Genomic DNA, 18,385 nt, shown 5'->3' on the forward strand with positions numbered 1-18,385 from the left:
TAGATGAGTTAAATTCAAGTGACTCAGAGAACATAAGTACTATATGGAGTCAAGAAGCTGAAAAATTATTTGCATCAGTTTGAACCTAAGGAGCAGACATTAAATTGCAGGTTTCAAATTTAGATTTATTGAACAAAAAGCACAGAGCAAACTGCTTCTCAAAGACTGGGTTTTTAAAAAGCCATCCTAAGCAAACAATTTCCACTTGAAACAATACATATTTTAAAAATTAGCATTCATTTGTAAGCATATATTTTAACATCATGTGGGAAAATTTAGCATAATAAAATTCTGAAGATGATTATTCCTAATTATAGTATTAAATATAGAGGAATATTTAATATAGCAAGTTGACTTGTTTCTTACCTTTATGTTTCTAGACACTGAAGATATAAATATGTATGTATTTTTCAAATTCAAACAATCAAAACACTTTATTCTTTTTCTGTTTTTGAATATACTAATAACAAATATATAGCAACATGACAAAAATGTATACATTTTTTATCTCCAAGAAACTAGATCTATTTATACAGATCATTTTTGTAAATCTTAATAGTTTGACAAAGATATTCATCTCTGTCACAGCTTTGGTTTTAAGGCTCTCCACATGTCTTCAGTTTGCCGTTTGGCTATAGGGTCTCCAGAGTAGTCAAGACAGTTTGCGTTCCACATGCCAATGCCGAGTAAGCCATGGTTTTGTATGTATGCTGCCTTTAAAGAAATGCTCTGAGGGTTGTCAAACCACACTTGATGAATATGGCCATCAGAGTCCTATACAAATAAGTCAAAATGGAAATTTAAAGTGTTCAGTACAATAAGAGGGGAAAAAGTTTCTTAAATCCAAATATTCAAAAGGGATACAATGAAATAATAAAAATTTTAGGTTACAGTACTTTCCAGCTCTGATTCCATGGTTCTGTATATGGTACTTTCTAGATGTTATTGCTTGTGGCACTTTTACAACAGCAGAGATTACACCTCCTAATAAATTCTGTTTAAAGTCGTTCTCAAGCCCTAAGATTCCTCCCTTGCTCTGATCTGATGATTATCAACCAAGATGTACATCTGAATCACTTGTGGGGCTTTTAAAAATACCTGGAACCCATACCACATGAAACCTATTGGATCAAAATCTTCCAGAGCTGGTGCTAAGACATACATTTATTTGTTTATTTTGCATTTTAAAGTTCCGTTCAGTAATTCTGATGTGAAACTAAGGTTAAGGAGGATCATTGCTCTGGTCCTCTAAACCCAGCTTATACACTTTTTTGTGTTCCCTACAGTTCCTGGAAATGTGCCTAGTTAGGAGCTCAACAGATGATTTTGCTTGTGATGAATTGGCCAAATCAAAAGGTAATGGCAATGGACAAGGAAAATATCTCCTCTTCTAGGTCTTACAGAATTGATTCTAAGAGCCTGTCTGGTCTGGACTCCATGGGCAACTTATGCACATACCTGATTAAGAACCATAAACTAGAAAATAGTCTTATGCTTACTTTCCCTGTAAGTCCTTCTTCCCAGAACACTTGCCTCTATCTAGCACTAACACAGTCTCTCTTCGAAGGTATATAAGCTATTAGATAAGGGATAAAGGAGGGAGGAAAAGAGCAGATCTAAGTAAAAGGGTAAAGGAAAGGGGAAAAGACTTGTGATTAAAAACAATTTACTGATTTTTATATACATCTGGGAAACTTTTTAAAGGCAATTCTCTATGAAGGCCAGTAACATTTTTATTTATGGTAGCACCACTGGAATTAGAATAGTCTCCTAAGAGACTACTTTGAAGGACAGTAGTCACTTAGTAAAGAAATAAGTGTGTCATATTTAAGTATAGTAGACTCACCACGTACGAGCATATCTCATACTGTATCTTATCTTCCAGTCTTTAAAATCTTTAGAATTAGAAAAGCCATGCATGCTCTAGTAACAATTGTGATTCACTATTAAGAGGCCATTTGTAAAACCTGTACCTAAATATAGAAAGATTTATATTTGAAGATTCAGGGGCAAACCCAAAGACATATACCTTTAAATTTTGCCACTGTCCTAGCTAGTACTTGAGCCTTCTTGATACTGTTAAGAAATTTCAAATGCCTCAAAATAGTGAAAGATCAAAGGATGAAACTGAGTATATCTAAGATTGATATATGCATGATTAAGGCATGCATGCCTTCAAGAATATCAAGTATAAGATGAAGCTACCATTGCTGAGACATCATAAGAAGGCAGAATGATTCTCCTCAGTCACAACAGAAACTTGATCTTGCTTGCTATAGAATTTTACAAGGAAGAAAAGAGAAGAACAAAGTAATTATAACTATGTTGATGTCTAAACTGCCATTAAATTAATGGCCTTCAAGGCTCATCAAAATCGTTCCTGAATTCTACAACCTTAAAGAATGTGTCTTCTTATTCATTAGAGAAAAAATAAGTCAAGGATTACAAAAGAAACAGTACATCATAATGTAAACTATTATTCTATAGTAAATATTTCTAAATTATGTATAATTGGTTACATTACCTTTACCAAACTGATATCCATGAAACATGTTCCCCCTGCATGTTTCTAAGAGCGCGGTGAAAAAGGTTCTATGTTAAACAATTAAATGGCTTTATATACTGCTGCACATCTCAAATCCTTTATATCAATGTTATACATTGTAACATTATAAATCTCTAGGAAGGACATACAGTATGCAGTGTTTTCCACATATATTTGGCCATGGCACATGTGTGTGTATTTGTATGTGTGTGTGTCTGTGATATTAACAGTTCCAAGAACAGAGTTCTATAAATACTGTTTGGCAAAGATAGGATTACAATATACCTTATAGTTTAATTAATAGGTATATATTTTAGATTCTAAAGTTTAGAAAGCTCTACACTAAAGCTTTCTATATAAGTGATATACAGGCATGTACATGTATAACAATTATAATTTATTAAATATGTTTGCAGTCATTTTTTATAAATGGGTATCAGACCATTAGTAAGGTATATAAATTCTTGCTCAAGTTAACTTACATCATATCATTTTAGGGCTCCTTTTACAGTAACATAATCCAAAGTAAATTCAAAGATGGTTTGTACTTAAAGTCTTGAGGTTTGAAAAAGTTTTTATTGTGCTGAAAGTAAATTATGAAAAATATAACTTTTTCTTGCCTCTTTGAATGGTAATTCCTATTTATCAAACACTGCCTGACAGAATTACTAATCATTTACTCTGTTTCTTCAAGTTTCTGTTTGTAATATTTTTCTGTCTCTAATTTTTAACATGTTTTATACTTTGTCTAATATCACGTAGTTGACTGACTTGAAATCTGAAATGATACCGTTTTCCATTGTAAAGTTCATGATGATGCGTCTCCTGTCCTCAGCCCCATTCCTCCCTATATAAGAACCTTATTGGAACCTTTAGGCTACTTTGAATGGAGGCTTTTGAGCTAGTAACGTATTTTGACCCAAAGCCCTTTCAGAAGACATAGTCATCAAACATAGCTGTCAGCTATTAAGGAAATCCTCTTTGTGATATGCATGTTTTGATAACATCATCTAAAATGACAAGTGGCCCATGCAGAGCAGTTCCACTATTAGCATAACTTGAATTGCTCACCAGGGAAGTCAAGTTCCTGATTACACAGATTCAAAGACAAGTTTACTAATGTAAACAGCAGTCTGTATGTTATACCCTAAAGGAAAACTAATAGAAATTCTTAATATCAAATACGTAATTATAGAAATATGCAATTATGAAAACTAATAAATGTTCATAATTTGTGAAAAGTCTTACTTTATAATTATAATAAGGAGACTTCTGATCTTTATCCCACTGGATTCCAGAAAGAGAACTATTTACTTGCTTCATAATCTCTTTATATGGCACTTGATGTGTTAAAACACCACTACAAGGTGGAGAATGGGCTTTTGCAGTGAAACAAACATCATCCTAGAAATGCAAAGATGTTCATGTTATAGATTATCAATTAAGCAAATCTTTGGAGCCAAACCAGAAAACATAATTAAAACTACGTATTAGAAATAAAATATATCCCAAAAATAGATAACCTGACTATACAGAATAAAAGTTAAATTTTATTATTAAATAGAAATATATGATATTCAGAAACTTTCATGAGATTAAATAATTAAAAATAAACTGCTTTTTAGTTTCAAACTATATTTCAGAAATTCTAAATAAAGTTCATATATTCTATATATATAGAAGTTTATAAATTCTAAAGTTTATATATATAAAATAAAACTCTAAAGTTTAAAATAAATAAAATAAAATATATATTACACTTAGATCTGTATTATTATTATTGTATAAAATATATATTTAATGTATTAAAAAATTTTTAAATATTTATAAAAATATAAATAAAGGCTCTAAAAAACAGAAAGAAAAAAATTACATGAGAAATTATCTGTTCTTACCTTTGAAAGATTCAGGCAGGTATAATCATAACCATACCAGGGAAGACCCATTACAAGTTTCTTAGGGTTGATGCCCTTCTTGATGAAGTCATCATATCCTAATCAAATAGAGACAGGAAAAGCCTTTTTTTTTCTCTTTATATGTCTACTAATGTGTTTGCATAAGCTATGCTACCACTCAGAATCTAAGTTTGTAAAAACAGGTACATTTATACAAAATACTAATACCATATTTCTTTAATATGATGTTATAAAAGTGTCATCCCTTAAGAACTATAACTTCTGTATCCCTTTCTAAACCATTTCTTTTTGAACAATAGAAAAGATTCAAAACAATTAACATCAAATTAAAGCAAAAAATTCACAAAATTTAACTCCAGGAAAAATGGCACATTTCAAGAAAGCATGCTGATTGTGTCTATTAACTACTAAGACATTATATATTTGATATTCTAGATTCTAAAGTTTCAAAAAAAGTTCTGTAAGTCTTAAACTTTGTGGCAGGAATGGTCTCAGAATTTCTTACAGAAAGTACAAGTGCTTCATGTTTTACAAATACCCTATAAGTATGAATTACAGCTGGGAATAAGAACTGTTCCCCCTCTTAGTCTATAGTAGATAATCTGTAGTTCAAGGAAACAAAGAGAAAAATGAACAAATTCCTGGTACTGTCAACCCCTGTCTTGTACAATGCTGCAAATTATGTTTTCCCACCAAGAGATGTTCCAAGATTATCTAGAATGTTGAATTAAGTAAGTATGCTGCTTCTCAGAGCCTTTAAAGTTATTGTGTACTATTATATATCTAAGAAAGGGGTGGGATATGCATCATTTCCCAAAAAAATTTGATAATGAGCCTTTTATTGATAGGACACAATTATCATCTCATGAAACAGAGTTTGGAAACACTGGATTAAATAATTACTTTGTAATTATAACAAAATTAAATTATTTTTCATATTTTAAATCTTATATGCTTATGATCAGACTATCCCATCCAAACAATTAGGGTACATTAAAATGAGGCCAGGTGCTAAGATTTTATCTCTATATGAAAATGAAAAGATTTTTTATTTATTAGTCAATCAACAATTAAATCAATGCCAACTATTTTAGAAAATTTCAGTTGAGTCCAAAAGATAGCAAGCAATCTTTTGTTCAATTCGCTGATGAGATACAAACGAATCCAAACATTGGAAAGGATAATGCAAAGGCAACATCATATGAATGACAGATCAGAAGTACTCTTAATTCTAATAGGGATATAATTTTTAATACAGCATGGGTGCTAATATTAAATGCCAAATAAAATAAAGCCAGTCCTATCAATCATGTATGGTAGATACTCACATCAGAACTATCTTTGCTATTAAATTATTTAATATTGGCTATTTCAACAAAAATATCCTGTCAAATTCTAGATAAGCAAATATCTTCTTTGTGTAATTTCATGACAAGAATGTTGACTTGAAGTTAGAACACCTGCTTGAGTCCCAACATACAATACTTAATATCTGGGCAACCCTGAGACCTTAACTCCCTTACCTTATCTATAATAGAAGGTTAATAATAATATACCTAACCCACAAGATTTTAGAGCTAAGTGAAAAGTTAAAAACTTTCTAAACTTTAAAGGTCTCCAAATTAAGTGATTTTTATATGTTTCAAGAAAGCTTTACAAATGGAAAAGGTATACAAATGACTTAGAAATACTAAGTATATCTTAATGTTTGAGGTTCTGGAATTAATATTACCAATAAGTGCAAGTTTTGTGGATTCTTACCAGTTAATGTCGTATTATAGGGAGCATTGGCTGCTGCAGTACATTTTGACCAGACTGGATTGTGTTCATCATAAGACATCACAAAGACAAAGTCACAAGCGTCTGCAATTGCAGTATAATTGTAGCACCTGTCTGTGTACCTTGGAGACCAATTAACATCAAAGGTTACCTGTGGAAAAAATATACCATTTTATGTAACATGATCAAATATGCATATTATGTCAGATGTTTTGTTGATTATATATTCTCTTGCCTCATACTACCTAAGAAAACAGAACTGCTTATGTATATGAACGTAGGGCTTGACATGTATAGAACTAGAACAGTTCTAAGAAATATATTTTTCCCTACATGGACTGACCTAGACATATATTTGGACAATGTTTTGGACATATATTTGGATAATGGACATATATTTGGACTCAGACATGTCTGGCCATTTACAAAGACCAGGAGCAGGGCACTGTGTAGAAGTTTTAAACTCACATGTCTTGAGAGGCTAGACTGGTAACTCAGCAGGTTGAAATAAACAGGTGTAATGACAATAGATTGTGGTGGAGCAACTGGAGAGGAAAAGCACACTAAAAGAATTCAAAGACAAAGGTTTTAAAAATGTTATGCAGGCTAAATAAGTCATCCGTTGGCACAAGCTGACTAGCCTGCGTTGCGCGTTTGAGCCCCTGATTTACAGTTACATTACATGTAGGTTTAGTCCAACATAACAGTTAAAGAATAGTGGTGTTTTATGGCTACAGGTACAGATTAATCAACTCAAAATGTTGAACAAATCACTTAAATGATTTTATTTTATGGAAATAGTCAAATACAACTTGAGTGAGAAATTATCTTCATTTTAAATGATGAGCCAGCCTTCAACAAGGATGACTCTCTTTGAAATATTTATTACCTTAACCAAATATTAATTAGCCTTATTTTATATGTGTGAAAATGTTCTAAAGCGTCATTAAAAGTTGGGATTTTTCTTAATTAGGCACTCAATAAATACACTTTAAATATTACAAAAAATTGAGATACTTTCATTAAAATTTTTACACTTTCGCCTCTACTATAACTCTTTTTAGGACTTTCTCAAAGTTCTCTCTATAATTCTCTCAGTATTAGCACAAAGGAAAGGTCTGTTTTACAAGTACAAGCTTTCCTCAATAGCTCTCCAGCAAAATAGGTTATAAAGTGAACTTTTTACGTATTGGATCCCATTTTATTACTGCCTCCCATTACAAAATGAGAGGTATATCATAGCAATAGAGAAGATAAATGATTACCTCTAAGTAGGTAAATTTCAAATCCATTTTGTAAGTCCTTACCCCTCACCTCAGCATTCAGAGTACTTTCACCTGGATTTCCTGTCAGAGTTAATCTCATATTTTTGAGAAGGCAGTATTAGTATATTAGACAAGAAGTCAAAAGACTTTGGTTCTAATCTTGGCTCTGTTATAACTAGGTCTGCGTCACTTAAAACATCTGAATCTATTTTCCCACCTATAAAAATGAGGACATAGAAAGATCTCTTCAAGAGCATTTCTACCTTTAATTCTATGACCACAATTCTGTAAACTTAAATTATCATCATTTCCTCAAAACTTATTTCTCCTTTCAGACTCTATTTTAGCCATTTTCTTTCTGGTCACCTGTTTAAGAACCTTTGGGCCATTCTCTCACTCTTCTTCCCTCATAACTCATAACTAATCTCCCATTTTCCCTTGGGTGGCCTCTCACAATCGTTCTGCTCCTTCCTTTCCATTAATTAATTAATTCAATAAATATTTATTGAATATTTACTGTTAGGATTATGTCATCATCCCAATCCAAACTATAAATCCCAAATTACTGGATTATTGAGTTAGTCCTTACTGGTCTCCCTTTCTCCTCTAGACTATTTTTACACACTGCTGTAGAATAATCTTCCCCAAACACTTTCTACACATGTAACCCATTACATACAGAATAAAATGCATACTCTTCAGTCTAACATTCTGGATCTTCCACAGTCTGGCCTATCCAGGCATCTTTAGCTCCCACTAATTTACCTAACATGAACTTGACATAGTAGCCCAAATTGTTTTACTTATCCCTCAAAAACTTGGAAATAGATATTCCTACTGCAAAGTATTTGCTCAAGCTCTTCCTCCTTGCCTTTTCATTATAGCTTCAGCAGGACTAGCAAATAGGTGGTTTCCCACGCACCAATTTAACCTATTAATAACAGCAACCTAGAGAATGAAGGAAAAGTTTCTGAGACCAAAATTTGTGAAGAGAGGACTATGATGGCCTGAATACCAGGTATTTGCTGTTCTTGGAAAAGCTGAATTCCACATTGACAAGCTGCCTCTATTTGCATAAACTTACAGAGATGTCAATCCTTATATCATTTATTATTTTTCCAGTGATTCTCAAGTTCATATTGACCAACTGTACCAGAATCACCTAGAGCACTTGGTAAAAATACAGTTCCTAGGCTCTATCACAGACCTACTGAATCAATCTCTGGGGATATTTTTAACAAGCACTCCCAGGTGATCTGAGATAAGTTAGAGCCACTGGTTTATACTACTTATATATACTACTCACATATACTACTTACATGTACCACTTATATATTTATATATGTATAAATATACATATTTATATAAATATATATTTGCCACATATTTTTATATACTTATATATTTACACCTTATATTTATATTTCCTACTTAGCTAGATTTTAAATTTTTGAAAGGCAAGGATCATTCATTCACTCAATAAACACTTTTTTTTTTTCCTAAGGACAATTCACCCTGAGCTAACATCCATTGTCAATCCTCCTCTTTTTGCTTGAGAAAGATTCACCCTGAGCTAACATCTCTGCCAGTCTTCCTCTGATTTGTATATGGGCCACCACCTCAGCATAGCCACCGACCAGCAGTGTAGGTCCATGCCTGGGAACCGAACACAGGCCACTGAAGCACAGCATACTGAACCTAACCACTAGGCCACCAGGGCTGGCCCAACAATTTTTTTTGAGGAAGATTAGCCCTGAGCTAACATCCACTGCCAGCTTCTTCTTTTTGCTGAGGAAAACTGGCCCTGAGCTAACATCCATGCCCATCTTCCTCTACTTTATATGTGGGACACCTGCCACGGCATGGCTTGATAAGCAGTGCGTAGGTCCACGCCCAGGATCCAAACCAGCAAACCCTGGGCTGCTAAAGCCGACTGTGCCAACTTAACCACTGTGCCACCAGGCCAGCCCCTAGCCCAACAAATTTTTAAACATTGTGTTATACATCTGGAAGCTGGTCCTTGCCTTCAAAAAACTCACTATCTAGCCTAGTAGTTCTTTTTTTTTTTCAGCTTTATTGAGGTATAATTGACAAATAAGATTGCAATATATTTAAAGTGTAAAACATGATGATTTGATATGCATATATATTGTGAAAAGATTCCCAACATGGAGTTAATTAATAAATCCACCACCTCACATATTTACTTTTTTTGGGGGGGGGGTTATAACACTTAAGTTTTACTCCCTTAGCAAATTTCAATTATATGATGCAGTATTAGCAACCATAGTCACCATGTTATATAGTAATCATCAGACCTTATTCGTCTTATAACTGAAAGTTTATACCCTTTTACCAGCCTCTCCCTATTTCCCCCACCCACCAGCCTCTGGCAATCGCCTACTCTTTATTTCTAGGATTTCAATTTTTTTTGTTAAGATTCTATACATAAGTGATAGCATTCGGTATCTGTCTTTCTCTCTCTGGCTTATTTCATTGAGCATAATGCCCTCTAGGTCATCCATATAGTCACAAATAGCAGGATTTCCTTCTTTTTTTAATTTCTTTTTTAAGGCTAAATAATATTCCATTGTATATATAGACCACATTTTCTTTATCCATTCATCCATCAACAGGCACTTAGGTCATTTCCATACCTTTGCTGTTGTGAATAATGCTGCAATAAACATGGGAGTACAGATATCTCTTCAAGATAAGTGATTTTGTTTCCTTTGGTGTATATCCAGAAGTAGGATTGCTGAATCATATATTAGTTCTGTTTTTACTTTCTTGAGGAACTGATTTCCATAGTGGCTGTACCAGTTTACATTCCTACTAGCAGTGTGTAAGTGTTCCTTTTTCTGCACATCCTTGCCAGCACTTGTTATCTCTTGTCTTTTTGATAATAGATATCCTAACAGATATGAGATGATATCTCATTGATTTGCATTTCCCTGATGATTAGTGATGTTGAACACCTTTTCATGTACCTATTGGCCATTTGTATGTCTTCTTTGGAAAAATGTCTATTCAGGTCCTTTGCCCATTTTTTTAACTGGGTTGTTTGGTTTGTTGCTATTGAGTTGTATTGAGTTCCTTGTATATTTTGGATATTAACCCTTCATCAGATATGTGGCTTGCAAATATTTTCTCCCATTGCATAGGTTGCCTTTTCATTTTGTTGATGCTTTCCATGGCTGTGCAGAAGCTTTTTAATTTTATGTAGTCCCACTTACTTATTTTTGCTTCTGTTGCCTTTGCTTTTGGTGTCAAATCCAAAAACTCACTGCCAAGACCAATGTCAAGGAGCTTATCCCCTATGTTTTCCTCCAGGAGTTTTATGGTTTCAGTTCTTACATTCAAGTCTTTAATCCACTTTGAGTTGATTTTTGTGTATGGTATAAGATGGGGTCCAGTTTCATTCTTTTACGTGTGTTAATCCAGTTTTCCTAACACCATTTATTGAAGAGACAATCTTTTCCCCATTGTATATTCTTGGCTCATTTGTTATAAATTAATTGACCATATATGCATGGGTTTTTTTCTGGACTCTTTATTCTGTTTCATTGATCTATGTGTCTGTTTTTATGCTAATACCATCCTATTATTATTATTACAGCTTTGTAATATAGTTTGAAATCAGGAAGTGTGGTACTTCCAGGTTTGTTCTCTCAAAATTGCTTAGATTATTGAGGTCTTTTATGGTTCCTTATGAATTTTAGGACTCGTCTTTTCTATTCCTGTAAAAAATGCCATTGGAATTTTGATAAGGATTGCATTGAATCTGTAGATTGCTTTGGCTACTATAGGCATTTTAACAATATTAAATTTTCCAATCCATGAACATGGAATATCTTTCCATTTATTTGTATCTTCTTCAATTTCTTTCATCAATTTTTTATACAATCACACATCACTTAATGACAGGGACATGTTCTGAGAAATGCATCAGTAGGCAATTTCATCATTGTGTGAACATCATAGAGTATACTTACAGAAACCCAGATGGTATAGCATACTACACATCTAGGTTATATGATACTAACCTTATGGCACCACTGTCATATATGCAGTCCGTCATTGACTGAAACATCATTATGTGGCACATAATTGTAGTTTTCAGTATACAGATCTTTCACCTCCTTGGTTAAATTTATTCCTAAGTATTTTACTTTTTTGCTGCTGTTGTAAATGAGATTTTCTTAATGTCTCTTTCTGATAGTTTATTGTTAATGTATAGAAACACAACTGATTTTTTTTTTATTCTGTATCCTAAAACTTTCCTGAATTTGTTTATTAGTTCCAACAGGTTTTTTTGTAGAGTCTTTAGGGTTTTCTGTATATAGTATCATGCCATCTGCAAACAGAGAAAACTTTACCTCTTCCTTTACAATCTGGATGCCTTTTATTAATTTTTCTTGCCTAATTGCTCTGGCTAGGACTTTCAGTACTATGTCGAATAAAAGTGGCAAGACTAGGCATCCCTGTTTTGTTCCTGATCTTAGAGGGAAAGCTTTCAACCTTTCACTGTTGAGTATGATGTTAGTTGATGTTTCGGTTTTCATATATGGCCTTTATTACGTTGAAGCACATTCCCTCTATACCCACTTTGTTGAGATTTTTTTATCATAAATGGATGTTGAATTTTGTCAAATCCTTTTTCTGCATCGAGATGACTGTTTGATTTTTTTATCCTTATTTTGTTAATGTGGTGTATCACATTGATTTACAGATGTTAAACCATCCTTGCATCCCTGGAATAAATCCCACTTGATCATGGTGTATGATCCTTTTAATGTACTGTTGAATTAGGTTTGCTAACATTTTGTTGAGGATTTTTGCATCTATGTTCATTAGTGATATTGGCCAGTAATTTTCTCTTCCTATAGTGTCCTTGTCTAACTTTGGTAGCAAAGTAATGCCTCGTAAAATGATTTTGGAAGTGCTTCTTCCTCTTCTGTTTTTTGGAAGAATTTGGGAAGAACTGGTAGTCGTTATTCTTTAAATGTTTGGTAGAATTCACCAGTGAAGCCATCTAGTCCTGGGCTTTTCTTTCTTAGGAGGTTTTTGATTAATGATTCAATCTCCTTACTGGTAATCAGTCTCTCAGAATTTCTATTTCTTCATGATTCAGTCTTGGTAGGTTGTCTGTTTCTAGGAATTTATCCATTTCTTCTAGGTTGTCTAATTTGTTGGTGTATAATTGTTCATGGTAGTTTTTTATGATCCTTTGTATTTCTTTTTTATGAGTTGTAATGTCTCTTCTTTCATTTATGATTCACTTATTTGTCTTCTCCTTTTTTTGGTGAGTGTTTGTCAATTTTGTTTACCTTTTCAAAGAACTAGCTCTTAATTTTATTGATCTTTTCTATTGTCTTTTTAGTCTCTATTTATTTCCACTCTGCTGTTTGTTATTGCCTTCCCTCTAACCTTGGGCTTTATTTGTTCTTCATTTTCTAGTTCCTTGAGATGTAAAGTTTGGTTGTTTGAGATCTTTTTTTTTCCTCGTGTAAGCATTTATTGCTATAAACTTCCCTCTTAGAACTGCTTTTGCTCCATGCCATAAGTTTTAGTATATTTGTTTCTCTTTTCATTTGTCTCAAGATATTTTTTTATTTCTATTTTAATTTCCTCTTTGACCCATTGATTGTTCAATAGCATGTTCTTTAATCTCCACATATTTGTCAATTTTCCAATTTTCTTCTTGTAATTGATTTCTAGTTTCCCATACCAATGTGGTCAGAAAAAATGCTTGATATGATTCCAGTCTTCTTAAATTTATTAAGACTTGTTTTGTGGCCTAAACACATGATCTGTCCTAGAAAATGTTCCATGTGCACTTGAGAAGAATGTGTATTCTGCTGCTGTTGAATAAAATGTTCTGTGTATGTCTGTTAGGTCCCTTTGATCTACCATGTAGTTTCCTTATCGATGTTTCTGTATTGATTATGTCTCTGGATGATCTATCCATTGCTGAAAATGGAGTATTGAAGTCCACTACTATTATTGTATTGCTGTCTCTCTTTCTCTTCAGATATATTAGTATTTGCTCAATATATTTGGTTGTTCTGATGTGAGGTGCATAAATATTTACAGCTGTCACATCCTCTTGATGAATGGACCCCTTTGTCATTATATAATGAACTTCTGTGTCTCTTGTTACAGTTTTTGGCTTAAAGCCTATTTTGTCTCATATAAGTATAGCTACCCCTACTTTCTTTTGGTTTCCATTTGCATGGAATATTTTTCTATTGCAAGACTGTATCTTAGCATTTCCTACCCATTAGTATGTGGTTATTTTATCAGTCACCCTATGTGTAGGAGTCACTCAGCTAGTTTCTGAATTTCTCTCTGAGGAGGTTGCTCCATGTGTAGCTGTACATTCCATGCGTCCATGGGAGGAGCCTCCTCTGTCTCCATTTGATCCAGAATCTCCTAGCCTAGTATTTCTTAACCATAATCACCTATGAAACTTTTTAAAAACGTGGACTCTGGGCTTATCCAAAACCTTCTGAATAATAATCTGTGGGAGTGTGTTCCAGTGTATATGTGTGGATGTTTACTTTTTTTAAGACTCCTGGTTATCTTGATGTGTGGCCAGGCTTGAGAGTCACTGATCTGGGGCCACATTATCCTGTGTTACTCATACATTGCCTGGCAAGATGCCTTGTGCTGTGTGTGATCTTCTGCTCTAATCATGCTCATTATGACAGTGGGGAAGCACACTGCCTTTTGTCTGACAAGTTCTATGGAGTTAGTCTGTTGAGACTTATTGGACCTTGGGTGTTCTGCAAGTCATTCAGAGTCTATGAAGCAAGTGAGATACTTTCCCAGAATGACCCCTACTCATAGGCAAGAGGTGTTTCTGTCCTGCACTAGTGAAAGCAGGGCCTAGACAGCTAAGCCCTTCCTGATTCTTGCTGACCCCATTGCCTATCTAATGTTTTTAACCCTGCTGCAAGTCAAGTGGATGGGGCAATCCCAGTATTATATTTTTATGTGAATAGAGAACAGATTTAGCACCTTACAATCCCTAAAACTTTTCTAATAAGAACCTCAAAAGTTCCAGAAAGTTTTTTTAGGATATATGTGCTGAAATTCTTTCCTACTCCATTGCTATAAAATTGAGATTTAATTAGTCATACCTTCATGAATACATTTTGATAGGGAAAATAAGGGGATTCAAAAAAATAAGAAATAAATTTTTACCTGTGATCCCTCAATTTCACGATGGAAAGAGTCTGCAGTTTCTTTGACTAAAGCAGTTAATGCATCATATTCAGGTGATGAACAACTAAGTTCTTGTTCTATGTCTAAATTAATTCCATCCATATATTGTGTTTTGGCCAACTGAACTTGTTGAGCTATCCAGGATGCTCTAAAATTAGGATCCATGATAGCCTTTAAGGATACATCTCCTATGGAAGAAATATACATCTTTTGTGCATATATCCTTTTCACAGTTTAATGACATTTTCTTCACAAACCCATTTCAGAGATCAAAATATCTTTAAAACATCTCACTATTTTGGAATACAAAGCCCCTAATTTAAGTTTTCCAAATGGATACATAATATACTAAAATAATAGAAAGCCATTACTCATTAATCTCCAAAATAACTATTATAAATAATTGGTAAAATCATTCCCAAATTAGAAACATAAATTGTGAACTATGACTAGCTAAAGGTCATCAGTCACATTTTGCTCAAAACTGTACAGTGGCTTATTCTTTAAAAAATTTGTATCTGTGAAATGAATTAAACAGTATCTAAGATTAATTTTAGCATGCTAAAAAACATATAAGATGAAGATGAAAAGGGAATTTTTTTGCAAGTCAGGATAGCAAACTATGAAAGTAAACTTACCAATGGGCTGGACACATCTGGTAAAAGCTGTAACTCACCTTTTAGAACTACTCTGGCTCCTTTTGAATGAGCATGGCACATAAGTTCTGAGTCATATGTTTCAAAAAGTACCACAGTTGTAATCTGTGACCAATCATAAAATTTCCAAGTTTTCTCTCCAACATCAAACACAAAGACCTGCCAGAACAACAGCGATAAGCACCATCACTTAAGCCAAGAAGAATATCATGCTGACCATCCAATGTGACATTAATTAAACACCGACCATGTGCCAGGCATGGTGGGCACTGAGAGTACAACAGTGAATAAGACATAGGGGTCCCAGTAGAATTGGTGACAGGGAAATTAGCCAGGCCTGGGAAGCAGGGAAGGGTAGGCTAAGAAGAAATAGCAGTAAGTGCCAAGGCCTATAGGCAGAGATAGCATGGTGGCTGTGTAACTAAATATTGAGTATGGCTGGTGCCTAGAACTTAACTTGGAGGGAGACAGCAGTGAAGAACAAAGAGAGTGGTAGGCAGGGTTAAATCATGAAAGGCCTTGTAAGCCCTCTTGAGAAATTAGTACTTCATCCTGAGGGAAAAGGATTTAAAAAGAGAATGTATGAATTTTAGATATGCATTTGTGTATGCATTTTAGAAAAATCCCTTCAGCTGAAATGGGAAATGGATTAAAGAAAGGCTAAAACTGGAGGCAGAATATCTATTAGGAAACCTGTTGGAAAAATCCAGGCAAGAAATGATGGGGACCTCAACTAAAGCTGTGGAGCGGCAGAGATAAGTGAGATGAATGAACAGATCTGGAAGATCCTAAGGAGGCAAATTAACAGGACTTCATGACTGACTGGATGAGTAAGGTAAGAGAAAGGGAGGAGGTTGACAATACTCAAGTTTCTGGCTGCTGCAGGTGGAACCATAGATACTGCATTTACTATGAATGATTTTTGGTGAACCTGACTTCTTAGAATAGTACTCAAGTTAAATTCTAAGACAGCTGATGTTATATTTCTTCAGTATTTCTCCCCACAGATAATTCTAGAAGCACAGAAGGCTCACTGATCATTTTTATTTTATTCCAAATAAGGTGTCAATTCATTGATTCAGCAAATACTTATTGACTTTCCAATAAGGTCTAGGTATAAAGAGGGTATATTGCTAGGCATTAGTGACAAAGAGGTTAAAAAGAGAGACCAACCAGGTCCGTTAGTTACTTAATTACAATAGTGTTAAGGGGGAAATGGCAGGGGGAGGGGTCCCTACAGCATATAAAGGGGATCTGCTACCCTGGTAGGGCAGGAAAACTTCCCCTGAGGACTACACACTTTTAGGGGAGGACTAAAATCTAGGGAGTGACCTGGACAGAATACAGAAGGGGTACTTGTGGACAAAAAAGCATTCTCAGCAGAGGGAACAAAAAAGGGCAAAAGTTTCAATACCTCAGGAGAATTATGAATTTCTGGAACCAAAAGGATGTGGCTAGAGCACAGAAATCCTGTCAGTACGTGGAATCAGATAGAACTACTAAGGTAGGTGGTGGCAAGATCAAGTAAAGCTTTTGTATTTTATCCTGAGATCAACGGAAAGCCATTAGAGTGTTTTAAGCAGGGGTGGGGCATAAGATTTGCATTAAAAAATAAGAGAGAGAAAGCAAGCAAGAGAGATCACTGAACTGCTCTGGGGAGAATGGATGGGAGAGGAGCAGTGGTGGGGAGAGCTAGCTATAAAAGTTAAACCAGACATTTCTTAATTTTCTCAATCTCTCTTTTTTTTTTTTTTTTTTTTGCTTTTCAGAGTTTACGCATAACTCATTTTTCTGCTAAGCAATTGCCCACTAAAATAATAAAAATTACAGAATATGAAATTGAACAACTCATTATTTTTAGACTCGTACTTCCATCACAAACCTTATCCCCTATTTTAATTCTGACAATAAAATGGAATTTGTTTAAAAAAAAATACCAAGAGCTTGTGGTATAATAGAAATCCTAAAAAAGAGCTGGATGAATCAATTGGAAATATAAGGAAAAAAAGCAATGTAGTCTAGTCTTTGCATTTGAAAATATAGAAAAGATCAGGAGAGAAAAAGACGATTTACCATGAATACATAAATGAACAAAATTTTGTTTCTTTGCATAATTGGTTTTCCAAATGCCCACAAACACTGCCTAATCCACAAAGAGGTATCCGGTGATACAGTGAATCTTTCAGAGGTGACTCAGGCTTCCGAACTAGACAGGTTCTCCATAAATACTTTCACCACTTTTATTTCTTCTCCTAAGCAATGTACATATACCTTTTTATTGGCATTTAAATGCCTCTGCCTCAAACTTAATCTACTAGAACTGGGAGTTGCCCCACTCTTTACAAGAGTTGCTCTTTGACCCTAACCCCTTCGACCTTCCAGATGTAATCATCAAACACTAGGCAGTCAGGTGGTCTTAATATTGCCTGAGAAAGGGAGTTTGGTTAAAGTTGCCACAGGCCTTAGAAATTCTTAGGTGGGTAGAAGGAAAATTCACTGAAAGACCTATTTTTACCATCCTTCTTGGGTGGTTTTGAGGTGCCTAAAGGAAAGAGCTGGTAGATAAAAGAAAAGGTAAGCAAAGCATTCTGCCTGCCAATGTACTGATGGAGTGCTGAGATTCTTTCAAACCAAATCCTCAGTTTCTTGGAAAACAATGGGTCTTGCTGCTTAGGGAATATCTCATTATCCTACCTCCTTGCTTCTACGCCCAGAGCCCAGAGTGCCACCGGAGAGGCACAGCAGAGTGATGAAAGGAGCTTTACTTTGGAGTCAGATCTGGGTTTAAATACTTGCCTAGTTCTTCCAGGCAGGCGCTTACTGTGAGACCTGGGAGAAGTTACTCAACCTCTCGGACTGCGAGGAGTTTCCTCATCTATAAGATGAAGGAAATCCATAAAAGTAAGGCCCTCAGCAAGTGCTCAAAGTAGGTTTTGGCACCCACGTCACCTCTTTTTAGGACTCGGTTCTACTCTAACTTCTCTTGGGCCTTGA

At 34.5% G+C, this 18,385-nt stretch overlaps 2 protein-coding genes across 29 annotated transcripts in view; one reads left to right on the forward strand and one right to left on the reverse strand.

Annotated features, from left to right (window-relative positions):
* The window catches only part of SPATA1 (spermatogenesis associated 1), a 67,585-nt gene extending 49,244 nt beyond the window's left edge, over positions 1-18,341 (forward strand). For 14 of the 28 annotated variants that reach the window (XM_070486699.1, XM_070486686.1, XM_070486705.1 and 11 more), the window contains one exon: positions 1,287-1,356. In XM_070486699.1, the coding sequence (XP_070342800.1) occupies positions 1,287-1,309 (23 nt within the window). In that variant the 3' untranslated portion in view covers positions 1,310-1,356. Of the gene's footprint in view, positions 1-1,286; positions 1,357-6,242; positions 6,387-16,009 lie in introns of those variants that run through there. The other 14 variants (XM_070486703.1, XM_070486691.1, XM_070486706.1 and 11 more) reach the window with 4 other exon arrangements.
* CTBS (chitobiase) overlaps positions 574-18,385 on the reverse strand; it is a 34,916-nt gene continuing 17,104 nt past the window's right edge. Inside the window, 6 exon segments of the mRNA XM_070486719.1 lie at positions 574-774; positions 3,794-3,949; positions 4,441-4,538; positions 6,223-6,391; positions 14,715-14,923; positions 15,412-15,550. Of these exon segments, the coding sequence (XP_070342820.1) occupies positions 574-774; positions 3,794-3,949; positions 4,441-4,538; positions 6,223-6,391; positions 14,715-14,923; positions 15,412-15,550 (972 nt within the window).

The sequence above is a fragment of the Equus asinus genome, chromosome 16, assembly GCF_041296235.1.
Source record: "Equus asinus isolate D_3611 breed Donkey chromosome 16, EquAss-T2T_v2, whole genome shotgun sequence".
Lineage (NCBI taxonomy): Eukaryota > Metazoa > Chordata > Mammalia > Perissodactyla > Equidae > Equus > Equus asinus.